This window comes from Mucor velutinosus (genome assembly GCF_035048745.1).
Source record: "Mucor velutinosus strain NIH1002 chromosome Unknown tig00000041, whole genome shotgun sequence".
In the NCBI taxonomy this organism is placed as follows: Eukaryota; Fungi; Mucoromycota; class Mucoromycetes; order Mucorales; family Mucoraceae; genus Mucor; species Mucor velutinosus.
Window position 1 is genome coordinate 3,693,080 of NW_027041905.1, and position 19,522 is coordinate 3,712,601.

The 19,522-nt window shown below is 40.9% G+C and overlaps 6 protein-coding genes across 6 annotated transcripts; 3 read left to right on the forward strand and 3 right to left on the reverse strand.

The window, feature by feature from the left end:
- Positions 1–494: 494 nt before the first annotated feature.
- On the forward strand, positions 495–2,051 carry ATC70_001407 (uncharacterized protein; the record flags this gene model as incomplete). The annotated part of the gene is made up of 1 exon (XM_064820803.1): positions 495–2,051. The coding sequence occupies one exon, from the start codon at positions 495–497 to the stop codon at positions 2,049–2,051; it is 1,557 nt and encodes a 518-aa protein (XP_064684723.1).
- Positions 2,052–2,962: 911 nt separating this feature from the next.
- Positions 2,963–3,286, reverse strand: ATC70_001408 (uncharacterized protein; the record flags this gene model as incomplete). The annotated part of the gene is made up of 1 exon (XM_064820804.1): positions 2,963–3,286. The coding sequence occupies one exon, from the start codon at positions 3,284–3,286 to the stop codon at positions 2,963–2,965; it is 324 nt and encodes a 107-aa protein (XP_064684724.1).
- Positions 3,287–4,921: 1,635 nt separating this feature from the next.
- REX4 (3'-5' exonuclease) lies at positions 4,922–6,703 on the forward strand (the record flags this gene model as incomplete). The annotated part of the gene is made up of 4 exons (XM_064820805.1): positions 4,922–5,490; positions 5,543–6,104; positions 6,164–6,182; positions 6,255–6,703. The coding sequence occupies 4 exons, from the start codon at positions 4,922–4,924 to the stop codon at positions 6,701–6,703; spliced, it is 1,599 nt and encodes a 532-aa protein (XP_064684725.1).
- Positions 6,704–6,728: 25 nt separating this feature from the next.
- Positions 6,729–9,165, reverse strand: ATC70_001410 (uncharacterized protein; the record flags this gene model as incomplete). The annotated part of the gene is made up of 8 exons (XM_064820806.1): positions 6,729–7,138; positions 7,207–7,441; positions 7,497–7,794; positions 7,852–8,142; positions 8,205–8,461; positions 8,516–8,606; positions 8,668–8,989; positions 9,048–9,165. The coding sequence occupies 8 exons, from the start codon at positions 9,163–9,165 to the stop codon at positions 6,729–6,731; spliced, it is 2,022 nt and encodes a 673-aa protein (XP_064684726.1).
- Positions 9,166–10,323: 1,158 nt separating this feature from the next.
- On the reverse strand, positions 10,324–14,043 carry ATC70_001411 (uncharacterized protein; the record flags this gene model as incomplete). Its single annotated transcript, XM_064820807.1, has 5 exons — positions 10,324–10,702; positions 10,761–13,400; positions 13,464–13,660; positions 13,727–13,816; positions 13,876–14,043. 5 exons carry the CDS (start codon positions 14,041–14,043, stop codon positions 10,324–10,326), a joined length of 3,474 nt encoding a protein of 1,157 aa, XP_064684727.1.
- A 3,515-nt stretch (positions 14,044–17,558) lies between these two features.
- On the forward strand, positions 17,559–18,990 carry ATC70_001412 (uncharacterized protein; the record flags this gene model as incomplete). The annotated part of the gene is made up of 6 exons (XM_064820808.1): positions 17,559–17,673; positions 17,729–18,030; positions 18,093–18,380; positions 18,456–18,579; positions 18,657–18,864; positions 18,945–18,990. 6 exons carry the CDS (start codon positions 17,559–17,561, stop codon positions 18,988–18,990), a joined length of 1,083 nt encoding a protein of 360 aa, XP_064684728.1.
- Positions 18,991–19,522: the final 532 nt, after the last annotated feature.

Here is a 19,522-nt window from a genome sequence, read left to right on the forward strand (position 1 = left end):
AAACTGTTAACTACAAAAGAAAACTTTTAATGAATCAACCAAGATGTAGTCTTCCATTTCGCATGGAACGTTCTTTCCATGGCTGTGTTGCTGAGGATATGTCATGAATAATCATCAATGTAACCGTAATCTAAGCGGAATCAAAACTGGATTGAAACAAGCAGACCATGGATAACAACGATGCAATGGTATCTACATGAGACGCACATACACACACACACACACACATGCATATCACTATTTTCTCTAATGCAGTTGGAAGATAGAGCGTGTGAGAAAATAAGCATTGACTATTTGAAAATTAGTAAAGGGTTTTCCAAGGTAACATGCCAAACAATAAAAAGGTTTTCAAATTACCATAAGCAGTAAAGGGAGATTGGTTGTTCCGAATGGTTATCCCTATACTTTCAAGGCTTATATTGCCAAAAGATATTTCTCTCTCTCACTCCCCTTTTCTCCCTTCTTCTTTTCCCTCTTTTTCATTTTGCTGTACAATGCTTCATTCATATATTAATGAACATCCAAAAGTTAGAGTACAAGACAACAGACTAGTCGCATCTGAATACATCAAATCTGGTTCAACCATACTTGTTCAACCACCATTGGCATCCGTCCCATTACCAGCCAAACGCCATCAGAGATGTAACTACTGTCTAAGAAAGGCACAGTTGCAATGCTGCTCTCGCTGCAGATCAGCATATTTCTGTAGCAACGAATGCTTTCGAAACGCTTGGCTTCATTTTCACCGAGTCTTGTGCGAGCCTCAAGTAACAGACATTTACAAAGATGTGGACGCAGATCGATGGCTATTGGAGAGAGCTGCCTTGACGCTCCATAGTCACGATCGTCTGAATAAGCAACATTCGCACTCTCCGTCCCACTTACCATTCGCTATCCACGCTCTACAGTTACACACACCCAACTACCAAGGTACACAGCAACACAACAACACCGTGGAGGATGTAGCAAAGTTCTTGGAGCCGTTCGATTGCCAGATATCACAACAAGATCTCGATACACTTTGGTATAGAATCAAGCTGTGCTCGTTTCCTATTGTGGATCCCGAGCACCACATGGATCAGGTAGCTGTCGGTGTGTACCCCATCACATCCTTGTTTGTTGGTCACTCGTGCCGACCCAATGCCGCTGTTCTCTACAAGCAAGGCACACAATCTCTCTTGACGTTGGACGACATCTTGCCTGGAGAACCTATCACCATCGCTTATGTGGACATTGTCAGCACAAAGACACAAAGAACTCAAGCGTTGAAAGAAAAGTTTGGACAGGAGTATGCATGTCATTGCACACGATGTGAGGGGGATTTGGCTATCGTGGATGTGGCTTTGGATAAAGGCGAATCGCTTAAACTCACAGAGCAAGATGGGTTGGAGTTGATGAGCAAACATATCAGATCATGGTCAGTGCTTGACATGGTAAAACACGCCGAGACAAAAGAGAAAGACAGTTGGTCACCTATCCAAGTTCTGGAGCCACCAGAATTTACTCATTTTGTGAGTCGAATCGCTGCACCCGATATTTACTTTGCTTCGATTGATGACAGAAAACGCCACACAGACAACATGTACAAAGTGTACATGAAGGAGGACAGAGCACATCTACTGCAACGTATTCCCACTGCTATGGCTGCTTTGTTGAATGTCCCAGAGGTGCCTGCCTTCACATTAGCCTCTATTCATGCGGCCGAAAAGCTGCTCGCACAACGTATATCCGAAGGCAAATGGGTCGAAACGTCTCGATGTGCCTTGTATCTATTTGTCATTTACCGCCTGATGTACCCTCCCCTTCACCCAAATCTCGCTTATCACACACTCATCTTGGCAAGGTCTGGATGGAATGCTCTGGTTGAGATGGAGTTGATTGGTGTCGAAAAGAAGCTGGAGCGAATTTACGCTAATGGCACTAGAGCATGGATCGAACTGGCTAGAAATGCCATTGATGTCACCTTTGGAAGAGAGTCAAGTCTATGGAGAGATGTCATTGAGCTCCAATGGGTCTATGAACGTGAGCGTAAAGTGAAAGGTACAGTATAAACAACAACAGCAACCAGAAACCCTCCTTGTATAACAGCAATTTCCTATTCCTAATACTTTCTAATATATAAATATTTTACGCAACGATACATTACTCTATTTTCTCCTCTTTTTTTTTCGATTATACATACAAATAAACTTGACGCTCCTCTTTAGATTCCACCCACACTAGTATAGATTGACTTGGAGGGCTTATAAACGTGGCATTGAGTAATATGATGTGGTATCAAAATTTACAATGCAATAGCATCATCCACTGTAGATGCCGACATGGATCCAGCAATAGCATTATTCAACAGCGAAAGTTGTACAACGCATCTTGATCTGGTATATACTACACTTTATTATGCTTTATTTTTTGCCACTACTATTGAACTGATACTAGCATATGTGCCAGGCTTGGTGATAAGGACGACTTGCATATATACATTGGATCTTGTGTGGTCATTTTGATACTATTATTGTTACGTGCTGTATTATGTGCTGGCCTTGGACGCTTTCCTTTCAAGTCTTGCTAAGAGGGATTTCGGTTTTATGATGACTCTCTCTTTGCTTTTGGCTTCACAAGACTCGCACAGTTCCATCAGTGTCTGCTTTGTCGTCTTTAGTACTACATTCATCCTGATAAATCAACTCTACCTGAGGTGTTTCATTAAGATGGCTCAAGGTTTGTTTCAAGTTGATAATTTCAAAGTCTTTCCTATACAACTCATAGTCTTTTTTCCATACGAGTGTCTTTATATTCCATGTTTCCTTTTTCAAAGCAACAATTCTCTTTCTCTATTTTGTAAACATCCAGATCAAGAGAGAGTGTTAGTTGGTCCAACATTGCAACATTTGTAATTATCAACTGACAAGTCTTTCCAGTTGCTTGATTTTTTGCATTTTTTTCAATTGCCTCTTTGGGTCATTTACTCTAAAAGAACGAACTTTGTACTTGCTTGGCGGCTGCGAAACGTCGTCTTTGCTGCTGTGTATCTGCTAAATAATCCATTGAAAAAGTTAGAACAGTTCCAATTGATGGCTACGTACTCTGCTCGTACCTGATAGTCATTGAGTACAGCTGTCTCTGTTGGCAGTAGCATGGTATTTGATAATCTCAATCGCTTTATATTCAGAGTGCAAAGCGAAACAATGTCAGGTGGTGGATGAGAGAGCTTGTCTTCCATGGTGAGTTTGGCAAATGAAGCCTCTGCTTCTTTAATTGCATCAAGAGGAGTATCCAAATTGTTCATTGAATTAATGGTATTTTGATCGAATCAATCCTTTGAAAAGCAGAAAACCAGGCACTGAATTCGAACGAGCATCTATTATGCCAATCACTCTATAAAGCATGTGACATAGAAGTAATAGATCTCTCTTTATGGCATGCTACAGCATGTTATTAAGGAATTTGATGCTTGATTTCTATGGACGTTATATCATTGCAAACCACACTTACTTTGACTGAGGGTCAGGACGCATGCCAGACAGTAATGCGCGTTTCTTTTCTCGAGTATAGGCACATATATCGATAGCAAAATGAAAAGAGAAAGATGTATTAGGTCAACTGGTTTACAGCCAGCAGCATTACATGAATTATGCCCATTAGCGGGTGCCAAATTCCAAAGCTCATCATAATCAAATGTTGCACATGTTGCAAAGGGATATGGCCTAAATGTGCCCATTGGTTCATCTGGAGTGCAGTGGAATGAATGACGAGAGATACCACACATCGCACTAATAAGCTTATTTCTTTCTATTACATGCTATTGTCAGAGATATAGAAACTTGATAATGAAGCATGAAAGCTTCGATCTAGGAAGCACCAAATTCAGTACGTTTACTAGTTGTATCTCATTGATTAGAATAGCTATCAAAGAGAATGGCAAGATAGTGGGCTAGCATATGCAGAACATACTCCATCTAGACATAGACAAAGGCAAAGCACGCCATGAACGCATTTTCATATATAAAAGCAACAACATTTTAACACTACAGCAGCATCTTTTACAGCGTCGCATGAATTCCGGATGAATTTGAGTGAAGTAGCTACTCAAATGAGAGTAAGTTCATCGTTTCACGGTGAAGAAAAACCTTGATAAAGAAAAATCAAGGTACCATTTGACTCTGACTGGTTACAATGGAAGAGCGTGTGTCAATCTGTAGAGCTATATTGACATGTGAATTTCAAGAGGTATAGTGTCATTCACCGAAACAAGCTGAAATCCGGGGTAAAAAAAAAAAAAAAATGATTGTTTGCAATGTATATAATTACCTCCTTTTTTTTTATATCTTTTCTCACTTCTTCACCTTTTCTTACTCTTCTCTCAATGTTGGATCACTTGGTTGGAAAGCCATCATCAAACTTTAAGCGAACTCAGATCATCTTGACCTTACTATTCGGGTAGCGTAAATGGAAGAGACACAGGAAAAACGATTCAAGAAGACTCATTTCTTGTATCAGAGGATATTTTGCTGTTTGTGGAAAAACAAATCAGCTGCCTCAATTTATACAGAAATTAAATAGGAAAGCAGGTACTGTGTGGTTCTCAAAGTTTGCAACAACAAACAAATAACACCTTTACAAAAGGGCAAGCCCCGTGGAGAGTAGCCTTGGGAACATGGTTGCTCTTTTACCTGTCTCAAAACATACTACTGCTAGTTGGCTTGAATGGTGAGAGGTGTTTGATATCCATACCAGAATACACACTGATCTCTTTCTAAACTCGCATACACAGCTCCGGATCCTCTATCAAGATTGGTAAGTCCATCAAGCATGCATCCTTGAAAGCTTAAATGCTGATCAAATGTGGTTGCTGTAGTACAAGCGAAGTTTTTATAGGGCAACTTGGATTCTGACAGCCCTTGATGCCGGTTTTTTCACTGCAATGCCGTTCAAGCCTCTGTGGTTGAGACACATTCTATCCCTCGTCTTCAGTGCTTACTATCTTGTGTTTGCAGATTCCGCAGAGGAAAAGGTGCGCAAGACTCGCTCAACGATATCGATTGAGCAAATGCGAACATCTTGGGAGAAAGTGCATCAGAACCCTATCCTTGGCTTCATCTCCAGCTTGCTGCGTCCACGTCTGTCTATTCATGACATTATCCACGTAGATAGACCACCCTACAACTCTGGTTTGCCTCACATTGAAGTGTACCGCTATTATACCAATCCATCTGCCGCATTCGCAGATCACGATACCATTTTACTACAATTTCCTGGCGGTGGTTTCGTTTCCATGCCTCCTCCTTGCCATGAAGATGCGTTGGCTGCTTGGGCCAAACACACTGGATTTCCTGTATTCAGTGTCAATTACAAGAAGGCACCAGAATATCCCTATCCTTGGCCCATTGACGAGTGCTTCGATTTATACATTGCCATCATTCAAAGTAATGGCCGAGTTCTTGGCTTGTCAGGTGAAAAGAGCATACAAATCATTTTCATTGGCGATTCTGCGTAAGTGTGGATAAGCACGAGCATTGCATGCGTTGTTATTAACATAACGCAGAGGTGGAAATATAACAGCTGCTGTGACATTGAAGATTCTCGCCCATAACCAGCAATTGGCCCTCAAAATCAACCCAACAGCCACACTTTCCTCCACATCAACGGAGAGTGTTCCAGATACCATTAGCATGACGGCTTCTCAGCATGTACTGACCACAGTTAAAAATCCATTAGACTCACTCTTGCCTGTGCCAATCGGTTTAATCCTCATTTACCCTGCACTTGACTTTGAAATGTCCTGCTGGATGTCGCCCTCACAGCTATCGCTTATTCGTGCTGAATCCAATACCGCTTTATTCAGATCAAGCTCTTTGGACTCTTTATGGCAGACAAAAGATCATTTGAGCCATGCTAGCCCCTTAAGTGTTGTTCCTGACTTGGAAAAGAAACAAAGCTTATGGCGACGTGTATTAGGTCTGAAGCCTACGCTCAAACAGCGCATGGCAGATCGTGCTCATCCTATTCGAGATCAAATTCAGACCAAAGAAGCCTGGGCAACTGCTCGATTGGCTATGACAAGTCGAATGAGCTTCTTTAATGATCGAATCATTACACCAGACTTGGTAAGTCTACTGAATGTAGCAAAGGAATTGTAGACAATGAAGCTAATCAGCGTTTGTAGATGAGAGCAATGGCTATCTGTAAGCATTTTGTAGATATATATATATATATATATATATATAAAGATGGATGCTAATTCATTGATTATGTAGTGTATCTGGGTCCTCATGCTTCTCCCGATTTCGAAAACGATTACCTATTGTCTCCAGTGCATGCACCTGAAGATCTACTAGCACAATTCCCCAAGACATACATGATATGTGGTGAGAAAGATCCACTCGTAGACGACACTGTGATTTTTGCAGGCCGCATTAGACAAGCCAAGCGCAAATATAGACAAGATAACCCCCTGGATCAAGATTACCCTACACATGATGGCGTCCGCGTCAAGTTCCTGGAAGGCATGAGTCATGCATTCTTACAAATGATGCCATTCTTACCCGAGGCTCACCAAGCTACCAAGACCATTGGTGATTGGGTCATTGAAGTAGCCAACACGAGCCATCATGTCAAGAGCGATCATCATGTCGCTGAAATCATCACCAGTGAAAAAGATATGATTCACCGTAGAAAGCAACAATTAGTTAAAGGGCTGTTTTAAAAAAAAACAGCTATTTATTTTTTTTTTAATCCAATTCCATCTTCATGAGTTTATTACTGTCATCCAAAGTCGCTGAGAAATCATCTTCAGAAAGGCGACGCTTGGGCTGTGTGCGATCAATCAAATACGTGTCTGCATGGGCCATGTCCTTGTAAAGTTGTTGAATAAACTCGGGTATGCTGTGAGTTGATTGCATTTGCTCAGTCATTTTGGCCTCATCAAAGATGGCAGGATTCCAGCGTTGTGATTTGGCATGGCTGGGTGCGTGTAAGCGGACAGTAGGCTTGGTGGGATTGTCAAGGGGAATATCAATGGAGATAGGCACCATAACAAACAGTTGATTAGGCAATGGTGGTGGTGATAATGTGATGAAGATTGTATTTGGGGCATCTACAGTTGTAATCTCGAGCTTCATCGTTTTGTCCTTCTTGCTCTCTGTACAATTAGAGCAATAGTTAGCCATAAATAGCTCTACCCAACTTTGTATAGCAGCAGAAGCTTACCTGCCAAAATGTCTTGCAGAGAGAATGCCATAGATGTGCCGTTTTGTTGATTTTTGTATGTATTCACATTAAAGATACTCTTGAATAGCGTATTGAACATTTGCTGCTGACGAAGACATTGTATCACATTGTATATCTGAACAGGGTGCTGGAATGGGATTCTGGATACCATTTTAGCGCTAGTAGGTGAAGATTTCATCCATGTGTATGATTGTTCGGGCATGTCGTCAAATGACTATTACAAGACCTGTTGGTAAGCCATCTCTTTTGATAGAAAGCTCATTACTTACGGATATCCAGTTATTCGAGAATGACACAGTATCAGCAACATCCATGACAAGCAGATCTTCCAAAGACATGGTCGAGGGGTTGTATGGTACTTGCGACACTGTGTCCAGACTGGATAACCCAGTGACATTCATCAATTTCTGGCACACTTCATCCGACACTGGCACAGGAGGATCTAATGTAGCAACATATCTAATGGGTATAGATTGACACTCTGGATGTGTTGGAAGCGCTTTTATAAATTTGAAGTGAGGCATGAATACTGGTGCTGCTGTTTCTGTCACAACCTTGAAATGCTCTCTGTGGTAAAGCCAATCAATATCTGCTAATAGTTCCCTTTTGGATCTATACACTTACTGGTCAATAGAGTCCTCTGAATCACTGCCTAGTAGACATGAAAGTCGAGATACTGGTAAATATGTCACAGGCTGAATAGAATCTTCAAACGAAAGTAGCAAGCGAGATGCCTCTGCTAATGCTGCATGACTGATGCCTGTTTCAAATGCTGATTTGGCCTCCTCCCAAGGCACATTGGCCACATGCTTTTTATCCATCCAATATGCGATTGATATGCCCGGATAATTCAAATGTAAACTGGGTACACCATGACCTTGCAATAGAACATTTTTGAATTCTGGCTCCATGGATCTGTCAAAGAAGCATCGTTAAGAACTATCAAGTCGCCACTGCATCAGCGCCCTCTCACTTACATTTCCTCATTGCAGATGGTCCTAAGATCAGTCAACAAGTGTTTGACAATCGAGAAAAAGTCGACTGGATTGTATTTGACGTTTAGTTTATCTAACAGAGCTAAACTTCCCAAATTGCGCTTGAATAGCTCAAATTGTCGATTTTGCAGGTTTTCTGTCAGCATCAAATCCACACGGTCGTCCTGGTCATTTTGCATGGTGTCTGATACATAGGTCACTTTCGTTCTCAAGACTCGTCCTTTATCGTCAATGTCAATCTAGACAATTGCGGTTCAGTGACATTTGTTTTGTAGACTGAGCTGTCAACTTACATCAATGACAATGACGGTGCCTCCCAATGTAATGGTAGTGATGGGCACATTAGATTCGAATTTCTGCGAGGAATCTACAAATGTGACCAAGCTAGTAATAAATGAATCAGCATTGACTTGTCATCACTGAATAAGGTCGCCTCTTATTTTACCCCATGGATTGAGCCAATTTCTCCAAGCGCTGTGTCTCGATTTTCGACTTCGATTCCTCCTTGTCTCGCAATGTTTTGTCAAAGAACTCTTTGGTGTTGGAGAGTGTATCTTTCACGCGCATCACGGTGCTCTCTAAGGTTGCTTGTTCCTTCAAATGCGTGAAATGCTTTCTGAATGCTGGATCTGCTCCAACGCCCATCTTCATGACATCGCCCAACACTTCGGTTTCGAATTGCGAACAGACATTGCGAATAACATTTATATGTTGAGAGAACTCTTCGCGAGCTTTATCTAGATTCACAGATCCTAAACCGAAAAGCTCTGGATGGTTTATATTAGATGAAGTCTAGGTTGAGTCTCTCTGACTCGAGTGCTTTACCGCTGGGCTGTTTCTCGTTGGAAGGTTGACCTTGTAGGCAGTGCCATTGCTGCTGAAGTTTTTTGAGTGTGTCTTGCAATCCAAATACAGCAGAACTGATTGAACTTTGTTCAGTCATTTCAATATAAAAAAAATTAGAAGCAAGAAAAAAAAAAGGAAAGGACGCGATTATAGTGGAATGAATTTATAACGATCGCGGAACGCTAATCAAAGGGTAACACTCCATTAAGCAATTACTGCTTTGCACTTGATTTGAGTGGCCTACTGTCAAATGGGAACGCATTCAATATCACTGCAGTTGCTAACGATATCTCAATTGCTTATTCAAGACATAATCTTGTTTCTGTAATAGTACTTTCATATTGAAATTTAGTTCTACAGAGGGCAAATGTTCGTGGTTCATTAGGAAAAAAAAAAAAAAAAAAAAAAGCTCAGCGGCTTTTACTCTTGTTGCACCTGTACTCATGCAATGGGATCCAGTCATTTAGAGTTGTTTGGCTCTATTAAATGCATATATGGTTCAAAGTGTTTTCTTGAAACGAATAAGAATATGGCAGCTTAATTTTGTTTCACGTTACACGCGAGCAAGGGCACAGTCCATCTGTATACATGACCAAATGGCAAGAGTAGTTTTATATGTTATCTTTCTTGATTTCCTTTTTGTTTCTCTCTCTTTCTTCTCATTCTCTTTCTATTTCATTATTCTTAATCTACACATACACACAGAGTAAGCTGGTGCTTACATTGTATTAGTATTTTCTCCTAATGAATAGCATAGATGTCATTATCCGTTGTTACTGCTGCTGCTGCTGCCGAGAATTGGAGTCAAATCAAAGCTTATGTCTGCCAGGCACGAGGAAAGAACTATTGTCTTATTCATAAAAGATACTTTGAGATTAGTTGGTGTCCGGAGTGTGGCAAAAGTAAGTGCTTACGTGGGGTCACCATGAATGACATGTACTAATATAGTTTGCAGTGTCTTAACCTTAGGTATCCATTAGCCTCTGTATTTGCAAGAAAACAGTTGTACTTTCTTTTTTCATACATACCATTGTATTATCAACAACAATATCAGCAGCAGCATTTCACACAATTATTGCACTTTCTTCTTTATCACATGCTGTTTGTAAGCCTTTTCTCGAGTAAAGATGTGAAATAGACATGCTTGTTTATGTAATGCAGTTATACTTGCTCATTCGATCTGGCCCCTTTCTGTTTTTACATGTGACAGATTTACATTTTTATTTAGTGTTTGTGTGTATATATAAAAAAGTTTCTAAGCTTTATTTCTGCGAGCAATTGCCTTTGCTCGATTATCAGCAAACATAAACTTGGCCACCTTTTCGATAGCATAAGCAATACCGAAATCAAGAATCATACAGAGGGTTAGTTTGTAGCGGAAAGTGCCAGGGAATTGAACAAGCTTGAGTTGATCATTGACTTCGGGCCACATTTCAGTGGCACCAGCTAGTGCGACACCGCCCACTGACATCAAACCGTAATACAACGCCTTGTTGTCTTGGATACGCTCACGGAAAGGATAGCCTTGGTAGTTGATGGCAAATGTCGAAACTTGCATGGACAACTGGATGAGGTAGACGGCACTGTTCAACAAACTAGGCTCAAATTCTCCCTCCAAATCAACCTCCTTTGGTCTATTTAAAAAAGAGTGAATATGTCTATTCCATGTTGCGGTTAGCTTTGATAACTTACGGTTCCAGTGATTTGGCAAGTGCGTTAATGTAGACCAAGGACACAATATGGATAGCAAATTGACCCAAGACAGACAAAATGATGTAGGGATTGAAGATGTTGGGCTGAGGACGCTCCTTGGATAGCTTTTGAAGTGGTTTGCCTCTGGAAATACAGAGGAAACACACAGCCATCAGCATACCAGAGATAGTTACTTGCAAGTCGCCAAACTTGATGCCGTCCAAATACAACACAGACAAACTGTAGGCAGAAATCAGACAGTTCAAAGCCAAAATCTTGTACATTTGAATGGTGGCAACCAGCGTACAGCGACCTTGACGAATGATGTTGTTGATAGAAGTGACATTACGAAGCTTGGATGTGAAAGGAGCAGCAACAGAGGCATCACCAAACTTGATAGTGGGGGGCTCTTCCATGTCCATGCCTTCCATCATCTTTTGAGTGGCTTCTTCAATCTTCTTCTTTTGTTCCATTTGACGTCTTTGAGCAGGTGTCAGGTTTTGGTTTTGTTGGTTAGCGAGTTGAGCAGCGAATTCAGGGTAGAGGTGAGCAATAGCAGGAGGTGGTGGTGGAGGAGGTTGGTTGAAACGGGCAGATATGCTCTTTTGTTGTTCATACATGGCCTTCATGCGTTCAATGCGTTGGCGTTCAGCAATTTTTTGAAGATCCTCAGGAGTGCCGTCCAAGAGAGCGACACCGATATGAGCCTGCTTCAAAGCGCCTACATCATTGGTACCATCACCAGCCATTAACGTGGTGTAGCCAAGATCCTTCAAGCCAGTCAAAAGGTATTCCTTTTGAGAAGGAGAAACACGCGCATAGACCCAGGTGTGTTCGAGGATGATGTTCATGTTCTCCTTGTGAAGCATGAATTGCGACATGGCAGAACCGGCCAAACAGAGGTCGTACTTGTCCAAAAGTGCAACATCCAAGGGTTCGGCAGGGTTGACTTCAAGGCGGTACGTTTCATCAATACTGTGGAAGACGACCTTGTTGTCTTTGCGAGCCTCATCTCTGTCAACAATCAAAACTTCACGTTCAACAATAGCGACCTCACGGGCAACAGCACAGGCTGTCAAGGGATTGTCGCCAGTGATCATAATACAGCGATGAGACGATTCGTTCAATTCCTTGAGAGCCTCAATAGCGTCATCCTTGAGAGGACAGGTAAAAACGATGAAGCCAGCAAAAATGAGATCAGATTCAACAGATTCACGAGCGAGATCATTGATTTGATTGTTGGTCAAGGTGCTATCCAGCATCTTGTAGCCAAGAGCCAACACTCTGCTACCCTTACGAGTGAAATGTCTGTAGGCTTCAACGTAGTTTTCAGGAACCTTGGTATACATTTGCTTGAGCGTCTCAGGAGCGCCCTTGACAGCAATAAAGGTCTTGGCGCCCTTGAGAGAGGGATGCGATAGAGTAGAGACAGAAGATTGACGCTTCAATGCAGAGGAGAATTGATAACGACGACGGATTTGCAAGCTATGACCTCCCTTTTCGCCCTTGGGGAAAACGACATCGTGTGGTCCCAATTCCCAATCCAAAGCCTTGAGGGTCTCCTTTTCCATGGGGTCACCCACAATACCATCTTCAAGCTGAACCAAAGCATGGGCACTGGAGAGAACCCACTTGGTTGTGTCAGGCACCTCAGTAGCCTTCAAAAGCTTGGTATCCTCAGTATAAGCAACACCTTCAAACACGAGATCTTCACCAGTCAAGGTACCAGTCTTGTCGAAACAACAGACATCCACACGGCCAGCATAAGGGATACGGAAAGGCTCAGTACAGTAGATGGCATACTTGGAGAGAGCCACCAAACTACTGTTGACAGCCAAACTCAATTCCATGGGCAATTCAGGAGGAACGACCGATGTAATGATCAAAATACAATCCAGCAAGAGCTTTGACTTTTTGCGGTCATTCTTGACACCTTCTTGCCAGACATACCAAGAAGCAGCAATAGCGAAAATAAGCAAAAAGAGGATAAACAGCAAGGCTTCAAAGTTGTTGGCAGAGACACGTTCAGTAGAGAAGATCATCGTGCGCACAAGCTCACCTTGAGAGGTGCCAAAACCAGTGCGAGCAACCACGCAGACACAGCCGTCATCAGGGGGAGCTTCGTTCTTGGGTGTTGTTACCTGCAAGACCTTGGTACCACCGTAAAGCACATTCAATCTGTCTGTCACGTTCATGTCAAATTCCTCATTGGGGTCTCTGAGAGCAATGGACTCCTTCAGCAAGGGAGTAGATTCACCAGAAAGCATAGCTTCATTGACGATACAGGAACCATCGGCAATGACCAAATCACAAGGAACACCCTGATCTTCCTTTGTACGCACAATGGAAACCACATCTCCAGGCAATAAATCATCACTTTGAATTTGTACCCATTTCTTCTCTCGCTTGACATACACAGGGTAGGGCTTTTGGTTCATGCCACGGAACTCCCCGATTGTACGAAGACGTTGATAGACGACAGTGCACTCAAAGACCACCAACATAAACAGTGTGAAAAGCGAGTAGTACCAGTATTCATCCAAACACCAGAGACCGACGCAAAAGATTTGGAACACAAAGAAGGGAGCAACAGCATGCTCTTTGAATAGTTCCATAAACGTAGGCAAAGGGATTTCGAATCTACATCAACTGTCTCAGCCATTCCCATCCTACCACTGCGCGCGCACACACTCTACAACTTACTTATTTAGACCATAGGCATGAGTGAGTGATTCAATCTCTTTCTGAGTAGTCAACCCCTTGGTGCTTTGATAGGAGCCCACAGTGTGGTTGAGATCAGAGGGATAGAGTAGCTTTTGAAATTGTTTCTTGTCGAAATTCCAGATAAACTTCTTTTGTTGAAATACGAACGAGATGATGTCTTCAGAGTTATCAATAGACTATTTACCACTGGTATGAGCTGCTTTTTGTTTCCTTGTAGTACTGCGACATGTTCTCTTTCTTACCTTGGCGTGCTCAAGAGGCACAAGTGTACCTTTGCCTTGGTAACGATAAGGCACGATCTTGAGCATAGCTGCCTTTTTCACATCATTTTCCTAACAATAGCTCTGTCAGTCTCTGATTTAACCAAGAAAGATTCTCCATCAACGTTTACCTTGACACAGGTGAAAAGTGCCTTGACATCCACACTCCATTGACACACCAAAAATGTCATGGCGTGCAGTGTAATAATACTACCAAGTGCAACAAATGTCCATTCTTCTGATCCAAGGTAGGTGTCATAGTGATTGTAATAAACGTAGATGAAAACAGGGTAAAGCATACTGACAAAAGGCCAGACATACATGTGCCAACGTCTAGGCAATGGTCTCAACAAGGCGGCAGATGCCACTCGTTCAGACTCGACAAGAGTTTGCGTCCTGTGGCACTTGTGAGTTGGATTTTGCTTTACAGTATATCTATTGAGGCTTACATTGGATGCTGCAAAAACTATTACAAGAGTATGTAAGAAGAAGAAAAGAAAGAAGCTGCTGGAAGATTTTATCGACCGCGTAATTAGCCATCACCACACACATATCGCAACTCGAATTCATTGTGATGCTGGTGTAGCCAGCAATTTACAAGAATAAGCACCTCATTGGAAGATAAGCGCTTTGTCAGTTTTTTGGAGTTGGGATCCAGATCTGCTTTTGATCTGATGTTGGGCCACTCCAGGCAACTTTTGAGTAAGGCCAACACAAGGCTGATTTATTGCTTTCCATTCAAATGTATATAGTCATTGTGTCATGCTCACTAAGCAAAAGCATTTGCATTTATTTACATAGTACGATTGTCTTTATGCTTCAGGTGATCTTCAACTTTCGCTCTGACTTACCTTATCGGATTACTAGAAGTTCGTATAATTTCCTATTAATGTACACTTTTGACCTTTTATTATGGAGCAAAATCTTCTAAAAAATTATTTGCAATCTTGGATTTGGCTATTACATGGAGCTTTGTATCTGAATCAATAAATACAATCTGTGATTGCGCATACAGCACCGTTTCATTGCCTCTTACTAGTCAAAAATCTGCAAAACATAGCATAATTTGGACACATTTAAACCCTGTTTTCTCGCGCTAGAAGCTGTCTTAGACCAACAGAGTAACACCAAACAGTTTCTCTCATTTAACAGTTACTTCCTGACATTTTTGCTCAACTTTTTTCAGATCATCGAAAATTGACCAAAAACACATGAGGGATACTTCATGATTTTTATCAAAAATCAAACGATCGCGTTTTTGACCTCCAAAATGAAGACTTCTACTATAGTATATATTGAATCGAAATGTTTCTATTGATCCAACGTAGCCTCTGAAATCAATTTTGTAAGACTTTGACATGTAAAATCTGTACATTTTGACCAGAATAGCTATTTCACATTTTTACAGCTTTGCTCAAAAGTTTTTCTCAAAGCATCTGTCTTAATTAGCACCATTGGATGCGCCTTCAGAAGTACTCCAAGAAAGTAAGCAAGTATGGAATAATTATGGCGACTTATATAGTCTATTTTTGTAAAATGGATCGCTCAAATCGATTCAAGACCAAAAATTTGCCATTTCGAGAAAAAAAGAGAGACTGAGTTTCAATTGCTGGCGAAATCACTGCCATGCTTTTTGACGACAATCGACGCTCTAGGGAGCTCATAAAAAGGGAATTGCGAATCATAACGTACTATAGAAGAGCCTGACTACCTTAGACAGCTCCTGTCACAAGTTTGTACATTAGTGAAATGCAGACGTTGCCAGAGTCACTCAAGTGGTACATTAAAATATTGATTTCTTCTCTTTCAATACATACATGCTTCCTTTGATAGACCAAATGTTAGTTGTGGATGCCCTCTATATTGCACAACTGCACCGGGATTGAGTGTGAGAAGGTAGTATCTTGATAGAGAAGCTTGAACGTGCTGTTGTATAGTGTTGTTGAGTGACACAAACCCAATGAAATCGCCACAAATCAGACATTTGGGAAAAAAAACCCATCTTTCATTATAAAGAACGCGCTAGCCTCTGTTATGTATCAACAAATATAAAAGCACATGGAGCTTAAGTAGGCAACCATGGATCATAACGCCGAATTCTGCAAAAGCAGTTCCGAATTGTATACCAGATGCAACGTGCGATTATAATTTAAAGGACTGTCATGGCCATTTACATGTGGGATTGCAGATCAAACGCATCCTGCGTAAGGTTAGCGTATAATTCAACTTTTGCTTTGAAAAACAGCCTCGTTTCTCTGCTCTTTAGCCCGGCAGCATTTGATAACTAAGGCAATATCATTTTTTTGACAGGCACCTGTTATGTGACAAAAATGGAAGAGGCTCGTGATAATTTATAGATATACATATACTTGATTTGAAATGACGATCAGAAGGCAAATGTCTTCACCTTATGTTGGGCAAGGTCCCAAAACGAGGTACAATGTCTTTAAATAGATGATTGCTTTCATTTCATTGAATCAGTGCCACTAAAAAAATGCGATTTTTCATTTATAAAAATAGAGTAGCTGCTGTATGATCCTGGGTATCCTTTAAAGTTTTCTGTACCACACCCCAGATGGCACATCAATGCTTTATTTTTTTTCCTAGCGACAGCGAGATGTTGATTTTTGGGGCGAAAGAGAAGGGTGAGGAGTAGACGGTTTCAAGATGACCATCTCAAGGAATCAAGGGCAGCCAGGGCACACGATCATGTCTCAGAATAATACGTTTTATTCATGACAACCGAATGAAATCGGACATTGGTATAGATCTTTCCATTTTTCCATTTAGTCAAACAGTGCTTATACACGATGCACGTCAGAGAGGGTACCATACCTCAGGACATGGCAATTAGCGCTTTCTTTCATCAGGCAACCAACTGTATGTTTAAATTCGATGTACCACAAGAAAGCAAGGGCTGGCTTCGTAATGGATCAGAAAAGCAAGGAAACCAAAAGAAAAAAAAAAAAAAAAAAAAAAAAAAGATATCTGTATGTCCCACCATTTCACAAGCAATTTGTATAATAGAAAATGTAGAACACTTCTTTACTTTACTTATTGTTGGTATTTCAGCGAACAATAAGCTTTACGCTTTCAAATGACAGAGAGCTTTTGATTCAAGCTGTGTATGGCATTGTCAGACCCTTCCATTTTACCTTTTTGAGGCTCCTATCAACCAGTAAAACGTTTAATCATTTGCAATTTCCCATTAATCAATTCTTTGATCTGGTACTACTGAGAAAAAACTAATTTTAGTTGTACATGTTTAATTTGTTACACTTGAATATTCTCGTTTTGTCTTGTATACATGTCTCGACTGTATCAACATTTGCATGTAGCTGCAGATCAAACAACTAGACAGCAGAATGCATGTCAGATTTGCACCCTTTCACATCACATTTTAATTAGCACTATCATAAGCACAGGCGACCTATAGGAGTGTGCTTGGGAATACCAGGCTGGATGTTGGAAACAAGAATCCCCTTGCATTCATGCTCTTTCTGTTTTGCAGTCGTTTGATTCTCTCTTCTCGTTTTCCACGGCATCGAGGTAATACAATGATAGGTAAACTTGGAAATAGCTGTTAATGACAGCAAATTGCTATGTCTTCATTGGCCCTAATGGCTCTCTTGGTAACCTTATTAAAGTAGCGTTTTTTCTTGAACCTTAAAAAGTTTCAGTGTCCCCTCTCCCCCTCCTCTTCTGGTCCTCCTCCCCCTTTTTTTCCATTTTACTTCTGGTCTTTCCTTTTCGTTTTCTCTTCTTTCTTCTACTTTTTTTTTCTCTGAAACTGCACCTACAAAAAACATAAATCATGACAACGGATACACCGATCCAGATGAAAAAAGTGCCTTCAAATACAATTGACACCTTAAAGAAGAAATCACAACCAAAGACATTCAAGCAACGCGCATTGGAAAATGAGCTAGGTAAAGTATATACAAATCCACGGCTTGCAGACAAGACCTCTAAAACTTTTATAAGAGGGTACCTGTGTTATCACTTTGGCCATCCTCTTGGGCGCCTATATGGGACATCCTTTAGCAAAGAAATGCCTGACGATATCGTACAAAGTGGGTGAAGATCAATTTGATAAGGGCTACGATGATTTCTATTTTGTGGGATTTTGGGTTGTGGCGTTTACCTTCTTGCGTGCTGCCGCTATGAAGTTCATGTTTCATCCTATTGCCAGACTGTTCAGCATCAAGCCCTTTGCAAAGAGAGAGAGATTCGCCGAGCAGGCTTGGACATTCAGCTACTATGCAGTGTTCTGGACAGCTGGTATGGTGAGTGCTTTTTTCGTCTCCAATGTCGATAAATGACACAGCACTAACGTGGCTTCAACCAGGTAATCATGTACAATAGTCCCCACTGGTTCAATACTTCGCAGTACTGGATTGACTATCCCCACATTCTCATTTCCAAGCAAATGAAATGCTATTATTTGATGCAACTCGCTTTTTGGGTCCAACAAGTGTACACTATTCACATTGAGAAGAGAAGAAAGGATCACTTTGCCATGGTGACTCACCACATCATCACTATCCTCTTGATTGTCTCGAGTTACTACACCAACTTTACTCGTATCGGCAACGCTGTTCTCTGTTGCATGGATTTGGCTGATATCTTCCTTGCTGTAAGTAGTGTCTGTTTAAGGATCGAGTATAGCAAGTGGCTAAACCATCTCATCTCCGAATGCTTTCTATTTTAGCTCGCCAAGATTTTAAAATACATTGGATTATCTGTCACTTGCGATATCACATTTGGATTATTTGCGCTCTCATGGCCTATTACTAGACATATTCTGTTTTCGATGATCATCTGGGCTACTGCAGGTATGTTATTTTCGGTGGGATGAGAAAGAGAGTGATCCCGGAAAACTAAGGGGCAAATTTCTAATTTCATATTACAGTTGAACCAACGAGATACCTTGATATGAAGTGGGAGCCTGAGAAAGGAAAGTACTTTACACCCTTTACGCAAAAGATTTACATCTTTTTGTTTGTGTCATTGAATGTGATTATGGTATATTGGTTTGCGATGATTGTCAGAGTTATCATGCGTGTTTTGCAAGGCAACAATGCTGAAGATACCCGTAGTGACGATGAGGATGAGGAAGAGTAAGTGCAACTGCAACTGATTAACTTATCCATCATGCTAAATCATCTTTTTTTTTTTTTTTTTTTTTTTTTTTTTATAGCATCAAAGAAGAAAAACCTGCCATAAAGCAACAACTTCAAAACTAAAAAAAAAAAAAAAAAAATAAGCAGTAGATGGATTCTCTTGCTTCCTTGTATTTATTTATTCCCTCTTGAGTTCAACCCTTTTTTCTTTTATATATTCATGTGTGTTTTGCTGGGGTGTGTCATTCTGCTTTCTCGCCTAATGTACTTTTTATTATCCATCTTTCCAAACTACTCTCTAATTATATTACACCTCCCCTCAAAGAGAATCGACACACTTAAAAACACTTTTCTCTCTTACCACCAAGTAATAAAGATAAAAAAAAAAATCCTTGCATATCACTGATGTTCACTGACGTATTGCTCTAATTTGAAACTTTGAGCCTATCATTTAGTGAATATCTTTTGGATCAATACACGCTAAAACCAAACAAACGGTGGCTGAATGGAATTATTAGTATCAACCAACTAATATTGCCTGTACATGTCGATCTAAATTAGAGTTAGCTTCCACTGCAAAGGAAGCCAAAAACGTTAGTTAAGAAACCGCCATCTACCGGATCAAATGACAGAAGGTCTTTCTATAGTTTTCTCC